Source organism: Salminus brasiliensis, chromosome 13 (assembly GCF_030463535.1).
Source record: "Salminus brasiliensis chromosome 13, fSalBra1.hap2, whole genome shotgun sequence".
In the NCBI taxonomy this organism is placed as follows: domain Eukaryota; kingdom Metazoa; phylum Chordata; class Actinopteri; order Characiformes; family Bryconidae; genus Salminus; species Salminus brasiliensis.
Genome location: NC_132890.1, coordinates 8,088,740 through 8,107,020, shown reverse-complemented (window position 1 = coordinate 8,107,020; position 18,281 = coordinate 8,088,740). Strand labels below are relative to the sequence as shown.

Sequence of the window (18,281 nt, the reverse complement as noted above, 5' to 3'; positions counted from 1 at the left end):
ACACAGAGGCCAAGCTAGACAGCGAAGCCATTTGATTGATTAAGTCTTCCTAAAAAAAAGTCAAAATAGAAATCTAAGCTTAGAACACTGTCCAAAGTTCATTTACACTATATGTCCAAATGTTTGTGGACACCCCTTCTAATGAATGCATTCAGCTACTTTAAGTTGCACTTATTGCAGACACAGATGTGCAAATGCACACACACACACACACACACACACAGCTTGTCTACACCTATATGTTAAAGTATAAGATCCTTTGAGGAGCTTATGTGGAGGAGCTTTTTATGGTGCTTTGAGGAAAAAGACAAAAAAGGTTCCTTGACGGTTCCTCAAAGCACCTTAGAAGTAAATAACTAAAGACCCTCCCAAAGTTTCTCAAGAATTTTATACTTTTAACAGTGAGTCCCTGTAGAGAAGTACTGCCAATAGAATAGGACTCTCTGGAGCAGATGAACATGAGTGTATTGGCAAGTCCCCCAGCACTGAGCTGTGAAGCAATGGAACTGTGTTTTCTAAGATTGATGGTTGGTGCTCCATCAAATACTTTTGGAATAATTTGGGGAGTTGAGAATGAGGTGGGGTTGGGATCATCCAGCTTCCTAACCTCCTTAATGCTTATGTCACTCTGTGCAATCACATCCTCATGGCAAAGCTCTAAAAGAAATTGTTCTTCCCTGGACAGTAGACAGTTACTCAAACAGAGGCATTTTCAATTTAATTAATTTAATTTTTCAGAAGAAACAGGTGTCCCAATACGTATGTCTACATAGTGTATATATAGACCTATGGATCACTCTGACTGCTTTAGACTGTTTCGCCTCTATGAGGAAGCTTCAAGTGAATAAACCTTTGAGAAATAGAGGGTGTTTGGGATCTTCAAAGCATGGCCCAATGGCCCAAAATCAATGCCACTGTTATTTAAATGTATGGGTATATTTCCCATAATTATCATATGCTATAGATTGCATACATCAAATAGATAGACAATCTTCTACCTGTCACTATATAAAAGGTCTTTGAGGCCTTGAGGCCCTTATTGTTGGATGCGCTGTATTTTTACTGTTATATTGTTCTGTTTAATTTAATAATAGAGGGTGTTTGGGATCTTCAAAGCATGGCCCAATGGCCCAAAAGCAATGCCACTGTTATTTAAATGTATGGATATTTTTCTCTTAATTATCATATGCTATAGATTGCATACATCAAATAGATAGGCAAAAGATAAAAAAAAGAGATCAAAAGGAGATAAAATAAATAAAACTCTAAAAATCTAAAGCGATCTAAATTTCTGCCTAAAACTATTTATTCAAGAGTCTGATTTGGCTTCAGAGCCCCTACCCTTAATAGCTGCTGTGGCCTATTGGGCTCAGTAAGTACAGTGCTACTATAGGTCTTATCAGACAGGGGAAATCTTGGCTGAGCTCGGCTGCATGAGGGCCCAGACTGATCTTTACAGCTTAAGACCCCATTTTAATTACACTTGGAAAGCAATGCTGCCAGGTCATTATTTCCAGGGTCACCAGAGTGGTGATTGTTTCTTGATACATCAAAGCCGTGGTGGGAGGAAGTGGGTTGGCTGGAGCCAGGAGGTTCTTTATTTAACCATCAGAAACCCAGACATTGATTTGGCTCCTGTGTTTTTCCCCTTGCAGAAAAAGAAAGGTTTAACACATTTACATGCAACTGTAGGTTTTCATGGAAACAACATTTTACTACCCTATATCTAAAGCCTGTAACACTACCCTGTTAGATAGTGCCAATCTATATCTATAGTGCTGTAGAAGAACCACTAAAGGACTTTTCAAAGAACTGTTCTGGAAAGAGCCATGATTAAAAATAAGATGTGAGATCCAAACATAGTTTGAAGTACATACCACCAGGAATACAACTGTGCTGATACTCTACACCATTCAAGCTATTTGACAAATTAAATAGTTCATCTAAAAATACACTATGTGTCCAAATGTTGGTGACACCCCCTCTAATGAATGCATTCAGCTACTTTAAGTTGCACCCATTGCTGACACAGATGTGCACATGCACACACAGCCTGCTTAGTCCCTGCAGAGAAGTTCTGCCAATAGATTAGGACACTTTGGAGCAGCTAAACATGAACCTATTGGTACCATGCCTAATGCCAGGCACCATGTCTAAGCACTGGAACTGTGCTCTCTGGAATGATGGTTGATGCTCCCTCCAATACTTTTGGGATGAGTTTGGGAAGTTGGGGATGAGATCATTCAACATCCTGACATTCAGCGACGCTCTTGTAATCATGCAATCAGATCCTCACAGCAATGCTCCAAAATCTAGTAGAAAGCTTTCTTCCCTGGACAGTACAGACATTTACTCCAACAAAAACAGGACAAACTCTTTTGAATACCCTTGATGTCAGAAGAATAAGCAGGTGTCCCAATACTTTTGTCCATTGACGGCACCAACCAAGGCATTTGGGATGAATGTGAGTGATGGTTGTGATTCAGAGCTAATCATCAAACATGAATGCATTCAGATCTTAGCAACGATGTTCCAACATCTTGCATAAAGTCTTCCCAGAAGATCAGTAGGTGCAACTGCAGCAAGGGCAGGACAACCCCCCTATTAATACTCTTGATTTTAAAAAGAACGTTAAATGAGACGACTGAGATGAGAAAAAGACAAATCACCCTAATTGGACATGGTGTAGCTTGTAATTCCTGTATTTTGTATTATGGAAGCCTTCTTTTATTACGCTCCATCAGTATCTAGAACATCATCTGATAGTAGAAAACCAGCTTTTGTATTTGTGGGTGAGATCCTTGTTAGATCAGACTGGGTTGAGACTTATGCTTATAACTTCATATTTTCAGCTTCTCTAAATTATCCACTGTCTACTTGTGGTCAGTCTGACTTTGAACCTACGTCTTGTTTGTCTAATGTTTTGCTGTTTGTCTTTTCCCAGGTGCTACCAGGGACATTGGCTCCGCTCTGACCCGAATGTGCATGCGGCATCGCAGCATTGAGGCCAAACTGCGACACTTCACCAAGTGAGTGATCGATGCGATCATGTTCTTATTATTTTCATCCCTGCCTTTGCTCCAATTAAACACGAGAGAAAACTCACTGGCCATGCCAGACATTGATTTTCCACTGTCCAGATGACCTTACACGTCCATCGACCCGTCCGCTGCCTTAAGGCTCTGATGGGTTATTTTTGCAGCGAGTGAATCTAAGCTCAAATGACTTGTGCTTATAGTGCTTATAGAGAGATGTGGACTCTGCATTCCTCGCTCATTGTTCTGTATTGATGCTATTATATCACTGCTGATTATATTTTGTGATTCTTGTTTGACCATACGCAGCGCTCTTATGGAGAGACTGATCACACCACTCCAGGACAAGATAGAGGAGTGGAAGAAGACTGCCGCCCTTCTAGATAAAGATCATGCCAAAGGTATGGATGACGTCTGAATGTGGTCTTTAGGAAATATACATTTACATTTATGGCATTTAGCTGACGCTCTTATCCAGAGTGACTTACAAGGTTACTCGTATTACAGAGGTGGGCCAATGTAGTGTTAGGAGTCCTGCCCAAGGACTCTTATTGGTGTAGTGCAGCATAGTCACCCAGACCGGGAATCGAACCCACATGTTGTGGTAGCTCACTGGCAGGTTGTGGTGTTATCTGTTGCGCCACACCAACCACCAAATATAGCACAGCACCAGCGTTGTAATAATACCTCATGCACCGTATGGACAAAAGTATTGGGACACCTACACGTTACACCTACAGGAGCTTTCATGACACCCCATTCTAAATCCATATGGAGTTAGAGACCCCTTTGCAGCTCTAAGTGGAGTTATGACAAAACTTAGTTTGGGAGATGATCAAAACTCCTCCCACTCAGCTCTATATAAACCCTTATTCTCACTCATTCATCATCTCATCGCACAACTGTGCATCCTCTACTGTCCCATCTCCACCCTACTTCACTTTTTTCACCTCTCATGGGGGGCTTTTTGCTTTATGCACCTGCCTAGAAGCCTCTCTGAGCTCCAGCCCAGAAGTCCTCTGAGTTTCAGTAATGATTGTAAAGGCAGACTGCATGACTAGGTGATTAATACTGCTGTGGCAAAAGGACCGAATGAAACATCTGAATTCAATGCTTCAAGGGGGGATGTCCTAATACTTTTGGCCATGCAGTGCCAGTTATCATTTTTAACCTTTTTATACATTGTATCAAAATTTCATAAGAAATGGGCCAACAGAAATGCTCCAAAATAACCTAGAACATAATATTTTGTCATATTTTACATTAGAACATAAGTCTTTTTCCTTCTCTTGTGAAGTTGCCATTTTGGAGATGCAAGGTTTTTGCGTGACAGTGACACATCTAATCTCTTCACACTTTTTCTCTTTCTGCAGAGTACAAGCGGTCTCGGCAGGAGATCAAGAAGAAGTCCTCAGACACTCTGAAGCTACAGAAGAAGGCCAGAAAAGGTCTGTTCCACTCCACTGTGACGGCTCCTTCGCTCTCTGCAATTCCTACTGCAGTCTCAATCCCTTCAGTCGTTGTTCTGTGAGGATTGGTGGACTGGTGTAGTCGCCACATTGAGCATTAGAGTGTGATATGAGTCAGAGCTGAGGGCTCCGATCCTTTCTGCTGGTTGGATGAATCAGGTTAGAGTCAGATTAAGGGTTACAGATGAAGGTCAGAGGGCTACAGCAGCTCTACAGTAAACAGACAGGGGACCTTTGCACTCACTAGCACCATCTGGTGGAGACACCTGTTATTAGTAATCCTCACAGCTATTGTTGGTCCATCACTGTTTACTGTGCAAGTAATCAGGTAATGCACTAATTATTCATTTTTAGAAAAGTAACTGCAAAGCGCTTTTTGAGTTAGCTCAACATAGTTGAGTCCAAAGTTCTGAAAACTCACATTTTTAGCTCTGCATTTCAGTTTGGTCGACAAAACATAATAAGCTGAGCCTCCAAATTCAATTTGGTTGAATATTGTGTAAGATGTTTGGTCTGTGGCTCCTCTCCCTCAATCCGTTTACTGTTAATTCCCATCTGCAGGTTAAAACTCCCCCTACACCCCTATAACATGTCCAGACTGGGAGGCTTTTGACAATGGAGCGCCGAGGCCTTGCTGGGATTTGAACTTTTGATCTCCCCAGACTTGATGAGCAGCAGTTAGACTGTAGGGCCGGTCTAGAGCTGAGAAACTACACTATGTAAATGTGTAAATGAGTGGCTTGAGCAACTGTCTTACTGCCTGCTTGTGAAGCGACAGGAGATCAAAAGTTCAAATCCCATTAACATCACAGCTCTCCATGGTTAGCAGATGGGAATAATCAGTAACAGTAAACAAACTGAGGGAGAGGAGCTATAGACTAAACAACTTACACAGTATTGAATCAGTTTCAGCTGCAGCTTATTTACTGATGTTTTTGAGGCTGTATTTAGTGTGTGTTGTTGATCAAACTGAGATGCAGAAGTAAGAAATGTGAGTTAGGAGAACTTTAGACTTGAGTTAACTAAAAAAAATGCTCTGTAACCATTACTTACTGTGTACTTTTGATGATTTGTTTATGCATATCTGTACTATCTGAACTATGGGCTTGCAATTGCATTTGCTTGCATCCCTCTTCACTGTTGCAGTCTTTTTCTCTAAAGCTGACCCTCCTCCTCTCTTTCTCCCTCTCTCTCTCTCTCTCCCTCTTTCACTCTTGCTTGCTTGACCTGTGCCCCCTATAAACTTTAGAACTCCCAGGTATGTATTAAAGCAGTGGCCTTGTACCTCAATGCATTCCTTTAAGCCAGTAGACTAGACTGTATTTCATGTCACTTAAGTGATTTTATCCCTCCCTCAAGCTTCATTTCTGTCGTCTGTCGTCTCTGAAATACACTCAGCCGTGCATGTCTCCAACTCATACCCGTCACCATTCTCCATCCACCACGCTTCAATTTCATGACAATATTTCACAGTAGGGAATTGTGGGATCTTCTAAACACTGTGTTTGTATAGGCCCATCTGTTTGTTTCTCATTGTCCAATGTTACTGTCCTGATTTCATGTATTAGTGAAGGTGTTTCCTGCATGAAAGCTGACAGTGTTCTGTCATCGGTGACTTTCTGCATCGCAGTCTGTTTTCACCAGATATAGTGACCTCATGTGGAACATCTGTGCCAACATCCTCTTCGAACATCTCATGTGCTCTCATCTTTCATAACTGCCTCCTGATTGGGCAGCTCATGTTGCATCTGTCAGTGCATGATGACTGAATTAGTGCTCCATAATGCACTGATTATGATTTCCTCTCTCTCTCTCACTTTCTCTCTCAGGACGAGGGGGGCTGCAGCCTCAGCTGGACAGCGCAATGCAGGATGTAAGTGATATGTATCTGTTGATGGAGGAGACGGAGAAGCAGGCCGTGCGCCGAGCCCTCCTCGAAGAGAGGGGGCGCTACTGCACCTTCATCAGCTTCCTGCAGCCTGTGGTGGTGAGTGTGGGGCAAATAGAGCACCTTGTTAACAGGTTTTGTTAAGCTCTTCTTTCAGTGCTGCTGGTCTCGATGTGTGTGTGTGTGTGTGTGTGTGATTTATGGATTTGTGTATGCTGTGGATTTTCAGAATGGAGAGATTGCTATGCTTGGAGAGGTCACTCATCTCCAGGCCATTATTGATGACCTCACTGTGCTGACCACCGACCCACATAAACTGCCAGAGGCCAGTGAACAGGTACTTTCTTATAAACATCAACATCGACTTGGTACAATATACACCAATCAGCCATAACATTAAAACTGTGATCAGGTAAAGTGAATAACACTGATTATCTGGTTACACTGGTTCAGGTCAAGGATTGGGATCTACATATTAGGCAGCAAGTAAACACTGAGTTCTTGAAGGTGATGTGCTGGAAGCAAGAAAAATGGGCAAGCGTAAGAATCTGAGCCACTTTGAGAAGAACCAGATTGTTATGGTTAGACGACTGGGTCAGAACACCTCCAAAACACAAGGCAGGTCGTGTGGGGTGTTCCTAGTAAGCAGTACCTACTAAAAGTAGTCCAAGGACGGACAATCGTGGACACCCAAGGCTGACTCATGTGATTCATGGAGCTCCTACCTCACCACTACTGGGTCTGCTGCTAACGTCTTGGTGTCAGATACCACAGGACACCTTTTAGAGGACTTGTGGAGTCCATGTCTTAATGGACCTATTTTGAAGTTATTTTGGCTGCATGAGGATTAACTGTATTATATTAGACTGGTGGTTTTAATGCTATGGCTGATGGTAGCACAAACAAAGGTGATATGTGATACAAAATAAATGGTCGTAATTTCACTGATTTACTGATTGATCAAGAAACGCTTTGCTCCACCAGGTAATTCTGGACCTGAAGGGTTCTGACTACAGCTGGTCTTACCAGACTCCCCCCTCCTCTCCCAGCAGTACTGGCTCCAGGAAGAGCAGCTTGTGCAGGTGCTCATTTCATCACATCATGTAATGTTTTACCCAGTGGTCTGATGTTACTGTGATGTAGACAGTCTCAGCAGGCTTCATTCATTGTGTGGCACTCCAGGCTGGTGTCCTACTGCCAGATGATGAAAACCCAGGCTGTGGATTGCACTGAACTGTGACATTGGGAGAGATAATTGAAATGAAATTAAAAACTGAGATTATGTCAGACGTAACCTACAGCATGATTAAATAATGCTTGATGTATTAGATTTTGATGTCTTTGTTAATTACGTCTTCATTAAGTTAACCCCTGAAACCTTAAACCCAATACAATTTTAAAAATTATTTTTTTCCTGGATGTTGCTCTTTTTTATCACTCATTAATTAATACTTAATTAATTTAGGCAGGATGCTTTCATTAATACAAATTCTTCATTAAGTTAACCATTTAAACCCTAAGGGCCCATGAGTCTGCCTACGCTTTGGTTCTTCACTCTGAAAACTGCATAGCTAACATTAATAATAAATACATTTCTAAGGTAATAATTAGGTAATTAGTTACTGAAGATACTGCTTAGTTATTGGCAATGCTGTTTAGTTACTTGAGTTACTGAATGTCTAAGGCTCTATGGGTTCAACTACCAGAAAACTTCTTAATCTCTTCTCCTCTATGTTTTAGTTTGGTGCATCTACCACCAGGTGGCGCTCATCGCCTGAGCAGTGTCTCCTCTCATGACTCTGGATTCATCTCTCAAGATGCCAACATGCACTCCAAACCTCCTTCTCCAATGCCCTCGGACATCACCAGCCAGGTGATTAGCATCTAATATTAACACCATTCACAAATCAGCCACAACATTAATATCACCTGCCTAATATTATATAGGCTCAAAACTAACATAGACTCCACAAGCCCTTAGAAGGCGTCCTGTGGTATCTGGCACTAAGACATTAACAGCAGATCCTACAAGTCCTGTAAGTTGTGAGGTGGGGCCTCTTTGAGCATCAGTAAGCCTTGGGCACCCATGACCTTGTGGCCAGTTCACTGGTTGTCCTTCATTGGAGCACTTTTGGTAGGTAGGCTGACAACTGCATGCCAGGAACACCCCACAAGACCTGCTGTTTCTGAGATGCTCTGACCTAGTCGTCTAGTCATCACAGTCTGGCCCTGGATAGTGTTTTAGAAGTGTCTCAGATTTCTGTGTTGCTTTCATACCATTTTTCCTGCTTTACCACATCAACTATAAGAACTGTTCACTTGCTAGTTAATGTTCCCACCCCTCAGACAAGTGCCACGGTAATAAAAGATAATTGGTCAGTCAGTGGTGTTAATGTTATGGCAGATCGGTGTATCGTCTAGTTAGACTGACATGCTCAGCATTACATTTTTTATCTAATCTTAAAGTGTATTTATATGGCTGCCATTTAAACTGGCCATTGGACTCTTCTCCTCAGAAGTCATCCAGCTCTGCATCCTCTGAGGCCTCAGAGACCTGCCAGTCTGTCAGTGAGTGTGGATCTCCTACAGCAGTGAGTATCACAGTCTACAACATGGGCTGCAAGTTCAGCGTATCAAGCTGCACTTGTACTGTTGAATCTTTGCTTTCATTTTTGCCTTTGCCTTCATTTGAGCTCTGTGAGCTCTCTTAAGTTTGTCTGGGTTCATGATTTTGCTTCTGTTCTGCTGCCTGATAGAGCTCAGTGGAGTCTTTCCTCCACAAACATTCTGACCATCTGACCAAATGTCATTCCGTCTCCACAGTTTGGCTCATCCTTCGCTACTTTCCGCCCTGCTCACACTTATAACGGCTCCATCAGGCATCTCTCTTTCATAGCTCCTGCGTCCCCATCCTTTAACCATTCCCCTGGATCAAACTCCCCCTCACCCACATCAAAAGTTCCTCACTGGAAGGTTTGTTTTCATTTTGACCATTTGGTCACGTTTCATTTAGGTTCTTGTGTTCTGTTACGCCTTAATTTATTTCGTTGATCTGGTTTCATGCTTATCTTTCCTTTATTTAATTACTTGCGGTCACCCTTTTGGCTCTGTTTAACCTCTCACAGGCATATCCATCTGTGGTTTGTTTGCACTACACTGGGTTACTAAATGCTCTTGTTCGTTCCCACAGCAGGACTGGTCCAAAGCAGCTCACTATGAGCAGCCCGCTGCTTTCTTGCAGCGCAAAAGTGAGGCTGCAGAGCCCCCTGGTGGCCTGAGGGGGAATGGTGTGGCGCACCCTGAAGACCCTTATAGGACCAGAGCGAGCCCTGCAAACATCAGCGGAAAGGTGCATAAGAAATAGCTGCGGCACAACACAAAGTAAAGCAAACCACGCTAGCAAAACAAAAGCAAAGGCAAATCCTATTTAAGTGCATTTAGCTACTTTACGTTGCAGCCATTGCTGACACACGTGTGCAAATGCACTGCCAATAGAGTAAGACTCTCTGGAGCAGATATAAATGAACCTACTGGTACAATGCTTAATGCCAGACATGGGCTAGAGGGGTATAAAGCATCCAGCATTGAGCTGTGAAGCAGTGGAATGATGGTTGGTCCTCCATTCAATTACTTTTGAGGAGTTGGGGATGAGGTGGGGTGGTGATCATTCAACATACTGACCTCACTAGCGCTGTTGTTGCTGAATGCAACTAGTCTAGTAATCTAGTAGAAATCCTTTTTTCCCTGGAATGTAGAGACAGTTACTCCAACAAAAGCAGGACAAACTCTTGTCCCAATACTTTTGTCAATATATATATGTGTTTTACATATTATTTTTATGACAATTACTGAACATTTTCTAGTCATTTTTGAAGCAGATTTAATGTTGTAACTGCAACTGCGACTTGGTTGGGTTGGCGGTGGTCAGTTGGAAGGGTCGCCTGGCTCATACCATCAAAAATGTTCTGCATTGTTCTGCCAAAACAGCAGAATAATGCTGGACATCTGTGTTATGTGTCATTTTCATTAACACTGTGCAAATCTTTCTCTCTCTTTCTCTCTCTCTCTCTCTCTCTCTCTCTCTTTCAGCATGGGAAGCCAATGATGTCTGCAGCCAGCGAGCTGGCGATGGTTCTGACTCGTGGTTTGAGTCTGGAGCAGCAGAAGAACAGCTGCGACTCACTGCAGTACTCCAGTGGATACAGCACACAAAACACTACTCCTTCCTGCTCTGAAGACACCATCCCTTCTCATGGTAATTCCCCCAACACACACACACACATGTATGAACACACACGCAGCATCCATTTAGAAGAATGTAAGGTAGAAGTACATGATCACACTTTGCGGTTTCAGCATAGTGATTTTTAATGGAATGGTTTTTGTAGGAATGAATGGGGTATAAAGGTTTGCAACACCCTAGCAACCACTAAGCAACACCATAGCAACCACTGTAGCAACCACGTAGTAATGCCAGAGCAATTATGTGGGATACCATAGTGAACACATAGCAACACCATAGCAACCACCTAGAAACTGCTTGGATGATGGAACCAAATACATATCAATTAGATTTTAACTAAATAATCATTAACTGACTATAACACTTCTAATTACCTTGATTTCTCACTACAGGTTCTGACTATGATTGCTACTCTATGAACGGAGACACGGACAGTGATGCTCAGACGGACTTTGACAAATCCTCCACCGTCCCTCGTCACAGCAACCTGGCCCAGAACTACCGTCGCATGATCCAGACCAAGAGGCCCGCGAGCACTGCAGGGCTCCCTGGAGGAGTGGGTGCCCAGGGTTCCTCTGCCGCCAATGGCAAAGGAACGTCAGGAGGAACCGTCATTTCTTCCGGAACGGCCACCATCCGCAGAACCCCCTCCTCCAAAACCGGCGTGAGGCGTGTCCCATCCACCGTGGGCCCGATTCCCATCCGGCCTCCCATCGTTCCAGTCAAGACCCCCACTGTCCCAGACTCCCCTGGGTTCCCTAGCCCTCCTCCAGAGCACAATGGCAGCGAGGAGAGCCTGTACAGTGAAGATTCCCTGGAGATCCTGGAATACAAAGCCTCTCCCAAACGGATGAGCCTGCCTAACTCTGCGTGGGGCTCAAGCATGAGCGTGTACTCCCACCAGCCTGGCGCTATGGCCCTCAGCACAGAGGAGCAGCTCCTGGCTGCTAACCGCCACAGCCTGGTGGAGAAGATTGGAGAGCTTGTGGCCAACGCTCACGCCTTGGGAGAAGGTCAGTACCCGTTCCCCACGGACCCCCAGCCCAGCCAAGGCCACCTGGAGGACCCTCCGCCCCCGGATAGCGAACACGACATTCTGAAGTCCATCCGCAGAGGGGTGCGTCTCAGGAAAACCGTTTGCAATGACAGGTCGGCGCCTAAAATCCTGCGATAGCTTCACTCCTCACTGCCAACCTGATTATTCATATGGACTCTGCAGAGAGAGAAGTACTTGTATGTATGTGAAAATTGATTGAATTGTTTAAAAGAATTGTTAAAGTCAGTGTTTATAAACTGGTGACTAGCAAACGTCAGGCCAATGTCAATGTAACGTGACGAGTGTATATGGACACAGTTCCCGTATGGACTATTGTTGTTGTATGGATGTTGATGACATCTATGGGAAAGGCACATCTGTACAGCTCAAGGGATGAGAGTGTGTTTTAAAGTGTGTATTATTAACATTCTAGTTGTTGGTTGTTCCTTTTGGAGTTTTGATTTGTAATTACTATGTTAATCATATGTTACTCATCTGTCACTGATGTAAAGCGAGTTTGACTAATTTCTCATCTCCCCAGGTAATCGCTTTGTAAAAAAGCCAAAGTGTTTCGTTGTTGATTAAAACGCTAATGTGCTGAATGCAAGTGGCACCACAGTAGCCTACTCACACTCAGAGGGACCACATGAACAAAGTACTGTAAATACTGCAAACTGCCAAATAAAACACGTCATGTGTAGCACACTTCGCCAGAGTCAAGAGAAATCTGTTACTGTGTATTTTGCATGCCGTGGCCTTGCACACACTTTAAAAAAAAAGAAAAAGTGATACTCAAATGATACTTAGAAGATCCATGTTGGTTCCATATAGAACCATGTCTGAAATAGAGATGGGCATGTGAAGAACATTTACATTTACAGCATTTAGCAGATGCTCTTATCCAGAACGACTTACAAAAGTGCTTTGCTATTTACCCAAGAAAAAAACTCAGCTAGTTAGAATAGACTAATAGTTAATATACCTCTAAGCTTAGACATTACTAAGCACAAGTCAATAAGGTGACTATAGTACTCTGCTATTCGCCCAGTTCTTTATCAAGAAGCTTGATAAAGAACCTTTACATCAAATTATGGTTCTCCCCAGCAACACATTCATTCTTACTACAAACATGATTCTTTTATTGAACCAAAAGTTGGTTCTTCTATGGCATTGCTCAAAGAACCATTTACAGGTACCGAAATGATCCAGCAGAGTGTGCTAGAGAGTGCTTTACGTGAGGACAGGGGCGTATCCTCTGATGAAGGGCCATTCGTCTACACTGTATGGACAAAACTATTGGGATACCTGTTCTTTCACTGACTGAATTCTGAAATCAAGGATATTAAAAAGAGTTTATCCTTCTTCTGTTGGAGTAACCTTCTCTACTGTTCAGGGAAGAAGGCTTTAGATTGTGGAGCATTGCTGTGATAATTTGATTGCATTCAATGACAAGAGCGTTAGTGAGGTCAGGATGTTGGATGATTACCATCCCAGCTCATTCCTAACTCATCCCAAAAGTACTACATGGAGCACCAACCATCATTCCAGAGATCACAGTCCCACGGCTTCACAGCTCAATGTCCCTCTAGCCCGTGCCTGGCATTAGGCATGGTGCCGTGTTTATGATGTTCATGTTTATCTGCTCCATAGGGTCCTATTCTGTTGACCATACTTCTCTAGGGGGGGACTAGACAAGCAGTGTGTGTGTGTGCATTTGCACATCTGTGTCAGCAATGGGTGAACTTACAGTAGTTGAATGCATTCAGTGGAACACATGTAGTGTATTTTAGCTCTGTTTAAGCAGTGCTGCTTACCATGGCTCATTGTTCTCAAATATAGTAATTCCGAAACTGAATGGATCGGCGCTAGGCTAAAAAGCTAACTCTAGCCTATTAGCTACCATCTCTTCTCTCCATCGTCCACTCCCTCATTAACAAAATGGACTAGCTGAGCTGAATCAAACTGGAGCTAAACTCGCATCCGAAGAGAAAGCATCGGCTCATTTAATTTTTACCGGTAAGACTTCAGAAGGCCAAACCCAGGGAAGTGAGTGTGCGCAAGGCTAAAAGCTAACCTGGCTACAACCTCTTCAGCTTGCTAACAGCACATCATACTGGGAGGACACAACGAGAAGACAGCACCACTATATTGTTCTAGTGTTAAAACTACACTACAATATGCCACTTCTACCGGCTGAAAATCCAGCTCAAGGCTGGTTTCGGATGGTCTCCGCTGGTTTTTGATGGTCATGGAGGTTGAAAAGCTAAACATCCAGGCAAAAACATACCCAGTGCTGGTAAGCTGGCTAGTTAACCAGCTCTTAACCAGCGTAGTGTATGTCACATCTTATGTTTGTCATGCTGGTCATGCTGGTTGACCAGCTAAGTCATGCTGGTCAACCAGTTTGGTCAAACTGGTCAAGCTTGGTGGCACTGGTGGTCTAGCTTTGTCAGGTTGGCCATGCTTGTAAACCAGCTAAAGCAAAATAAGTCAACCAAAAACAAACCCCATGCTGGTCAACCAGCATAACCAGCTTGAGCTGGCCAGGCTGGATTTCTCAGCAGGGGAGGTTTGACCGGTGCCATTTAAGCCAGCCTATAACAGCAGAGCTGGAAAAGCAGCAGCTAGCTGTGCTCAAAACTGTCCCATTCACTATTCCCTACTTGTGAAAACCCAGATCACTGGACAGAGCACTATTATTAGGAACAGAATTAAACAGTGTAGTGAATGATTTTGGACACCTCCTTATGCCTGTGAGCTCACTGCAGCAAAAGCTGCACAGAAGTCTTCAAATCCGTCTATGAATTATGGGTATGAATTTGTAAACCTTTGTAAAGCACTACATTTTTGGACAGCTCTACAAAATAGGGAAAAGTAGTGTAATAAAGTAGCTGCCGGGCTATTGATAACAGGGTTGTGGGTTCGATTCCCGGGCTCGGCAAGCTGCCACTGTTGGACCCTTGAGCAAGGCCCTTTACCCTCTCTGCTCCCCGGGTGCTGGAGTTGGCTGCCCACCGTTCTGGGTGTGTGTGTGTACTCACTGCCCCTAGTTCACTAGTGTGTGTGTGTGTGTGTGTGTGTGTTCACCTTTCCCTTTAAACTAATGCTTATATAGTGAATAAGGAACAGTTTCGGACACAGATAGGGTGTTTCGTACTGAGGTAAAATAACAGGGTGGTAAATTAGCTTGTAACATTGCGTCTTAGCACTTTTCAGCACCGGCAAAGTCACATACTAACTTTTAATTCATTAATAACAGCTTAAATTACTCAATACATGCATTTGTATTGAGTCATACATGCCTATTTCTCTTACTTAGCATAAATTCAAAACCAAGATTTTATTCCAAGTCGTGTAGGAGCATTTGGATTGGTCCATGCATTTTAGACACAATGTAAAGAACTGATTCAAATGATTTTAAAATGTAAAAAATGGCAAAAAATGGAGATACTGGGTTTTTGCATGACAGTAAGGACATCTTTGTGACTAGTAGAAGTTTCATAATGCCACTAAAATAAGAAAAGTAACACAGTGTTTGTTACACAACAATGCATTCAGTGGTGGGGGTCGCCAGTGGTGGTGGTGGGGGTCGCCAGTGGTGGTGGTGGGGGTCTTGGAGCATCTACAGACGTAGGCTGTTATTTACGTCACCTAGTAGCAGTGCTGCAGAAGTTCGAGTTTGTGATGATATGCAGTGTATATGAGGGCACGCGTACACACACACACACACACACACACGCGCGCGCGCGCGCGCGCCTACTGACCACTGTGTGTTTGTTAAGAGCAGTGAGTTGATTCTGGCCCATCAGGGCGATTAAGGCCCACCGCAGTGATAGAGAGTGGGAGACGGGCAGAGGAGGCGTTTGATGTGGCAGCTGCAGATCGTGAGAATGAGGAGCGACAAAAAAGCCTCGGCCTCCGTCACTCAGCCGCGCGCGCTCATCACTCCCACGTCTCGTGCGTCCTGCTTTGCCGCCGACGATTGTGTCACCGTCCCGGAGGGACAGGGCGCGCGCCGCCGCGGGCCATCCACGCAGGGGAAGTGAAGTGACACGGGTGCGCATCGCGCCGTCGCCGCCAGTCGCGCGGCAAAGTGGCACGCGTGTCATTTTAAGTGACACACGCTCTCGTCTGCCCATCCGCGCGCTCCTCCGGTGCAAATGCAGGACATGACCGTCGACTGATGGCGGCGCTGCGCCGCGGACACGACAGCGCGGAAAATAAACTCATGCGATCCGGTCCAGGCGCGGGGGGTCAGACAGAGCCGAGGAGGAAAGCAAGACCCCCTTTATGCGTTGACGGACGCACGAGCGGCGGCGCTGTTGTTGTTCTGCACCACCTGAGATTCAGAGCAGCTCTCAGAGCTGGATCTGCTGTCGGTGCTGCGTTTCCACAGTAAACAGTAAACGATGTATTAGGCCTAATGAGTGATAATCTGTGGTTCTTGACTTGAACCCAAGGTTCTTCTTCAAGGAACCAAATGTTCTTCTCCACTCGCCATAGAAGTTTCCTAACAGCCTTTCATTGGATGCACCTTTGAAGAATCGTTTAAGGGTTCTCAATGGTAAACGCAATGGTTCCACACTTCAACGATTCAAAGAATCATTTGCAGGCACAAGCGGTTCTTAAATGGTTCAACGGTTCTTCTCTGTGGTGGAGATGCTTTAGAGCAGTATTTCTCCTCCCCGGTCCCGGAGGACCCCCCACCCTGCCCCCTGCATTTTAGTGGCCTCTGCTTTAACACAACCACTGCAGTTCTGAAAGGGCTTGTTAATGAGCCGATTCCTTGAATCGGGTGTGTTGGGAGCTGGGAAAGCTCTAAAATGTGCAGGGCAGGGTGCAGAACCTTTAAAAAGGAGTTCTTTGGACCAATATTTCAAAAGAACCCCTTTTGGTTCCCCCATCAAAAATGTTTCATTATTACATAAAGGTTTATGAGCTTCTTTAATATGATATATATGTTATACATGTTATTAGGTCTCTTTAGTGGTTCTTTGCTGTGAAGATTTGATTGCATCCAACTACAAGAGCATTAGTAAGGTCAGGATGTTGGATAATCGCCACCCTACCTCATCATCGCCAACTCCCTAACTCATCCTCATCCTAAATGTACTGGATGGAGCACCAACTATCATTCCAGAGAACACAGTTCCACTGCCCCACAGCTCAATGCTGGAGGGCTTTGTACCCCTCTGGCCAACGCTTGCCATTAGGCAGCATGGTGCAATAGGCTTATGTTTATCTGCTCCAGAGAGTCCTGTTCCAATGGCACTGCTTTTGGAATGGGTGCAACTTAAAGTAGCAGAATGTGCATATTAAAAGGGATGTCCACAAACTTTTTGACACATAGTGTAGCACCAAAAGGCTTAGACTCACACTAAAGGTGTGCCAGTTAAAATGGTGTTCTATAAGCCAAGATCCTTTTGTTGGAATATGTCTCACCTTCAAAGGCGAAGACGACGTCTGTTCTCACATCAGTGGTTTGTTTTCACTCATTTCCCATTCTCTGAAACAACCAGCTTCACCTCTGTTGCCTGCGTTATGCCAGGCAGACTACAAACCGGCCGTCCCTTTAGTAAGTGGTCTGCTTGAGCCCCTGATGTGAAATAATTCTTGTGTTCTTAAAAAAAAACAGAGCCATTGACAGAAGGCTGCTGACGGTTGCTGATGCTTTCAATACTTCAGAGAGCTGTGATGAATTACTGCAGACAAACAGCGCTGAGCATGCAAATATGTCCAGCCACAGTGTGATAGCGCAGCTGGGGGAGAGGATGCGTTCACATCGGAAAACATCTCGCACCGCTTCACTCTGTTTCTATTACATCTACATGATGTTCCATGATTGACCGCAGATTACTTTCACTCTATTTTTTTAACTGTATGATTTGTTTGCTGTTCATTCATGAGATTTACATTATTAATATAACTGTGTAGTGACAAGCACACAGACTCTGTAGTGCAGAAGCAGCCCATTAGACCCTGTTTCTATTCAAGTATGTCAATATAGGCCCAATTCTGGTCCTGGAGGGCCAGCGTCCAGCACAGTTTGATGATTACCCTGCTTTAACGCAGCTAATACTGGTAATTATGTGACGAGTTGAATAGAGTGTGAAGCACACATGGGTACAATTACCAGACTGTCAAACTGTCATGAATGGACCAATGGAAATGCTCCAAAATGACTTCCATTAAAATCTAGGAAGAGTTTTTTTTTCCCTTTTTGGAGATACAAGGGTTTTGTATGACGGTGATGCAAATGTATTAGTAATGCCCACTGCAAAGCATATGATTACATACATATAAAGTCCCCCAGCATTGAGCTGTGGAGCTGTATAACTGTGTTCTCGGGAATGATGGACGGTGCTCCAGCCAACACTTTTAGGACGAATTGGGAATTTGGGCGTAAGGGTGGGGTGGTGATCATTCAACATCCTGACCTCACCAACTCTCTTGCTGAATGCAATCAAATTTTCAAAGCAATGCTCATTCAAAATCTAATAAAAAGCCTTCTCTGGACAGTAGAGACCGTACCTCCAACAAAAGCAGGACATGTAGGCGTCTTTTGTCCATATAGTGTATGTTGGTTAGTTGTTGCTGACCTCAATTTTTT

At 44.0% G+C, this 18,281-nt stretch overlaps 1 protein-coding gene across 2 annotated transcripts in view; it reads left to right on the top strand.

Moving 5' to 3' along the window:
- Positions 1-12,379, top strand: part of mtss1la (MTSS I-BAR domain containing 2a) — a 37,669-nt gene extending 25,290 nt beyond the window's left edge. Inside the window, exons 4-15 of one of the 2 annotated variants that reach the window (XM_072695122.1) lie at positions 2,945-3,029; positions 3,345-3,436; positions 4,409-4,483; positions 6,334-6,491; positions 6,622-6,729; positions 7,377-7,474; positions 8,133-8,265; positions 8,909-8,983; positions 9,216-9,365; positions 9,583-9,741; positions 10,482-10,647; positions 11,028-12,379. In XM_072695122.1, coding sequence (XP_072551223.1) covers positions 2,945-3,029; positions 3,345-3,436; positions 4,409-4,483; positions 6,334-6,491; positions 6,622-6,729; positions 7,377-7,474; positions 8,133-8,265; positions 8,909-8,983; positions 9,216-9,365; positions 9,583-9,741; positions 10,482-10,647; positions 11,028-11,809 — 2,081 coding nt within the window. In that variant the 3' untranslated portion in view covers positions 11,810-12,379. The remainder of the gene's footprint in view (positions 1-2,944; positions 3,030-3,344; positions 3,437-4,408; positions 4,484-6,333; positions 6,492-6,621; positions 6,730-7,376; positions 7,475-8,132; positions 8,266-8,908; positions 8,984-9,215; positions 9,366-9,582; positions 9,742-10,481; positions 10,648-11,027) is intronic. The other variant, XM_072695123.1, reaches the window with a different exon arrangement.
- Positions 12,380-18,281: the final 5,902 nt, after the last annotated feature.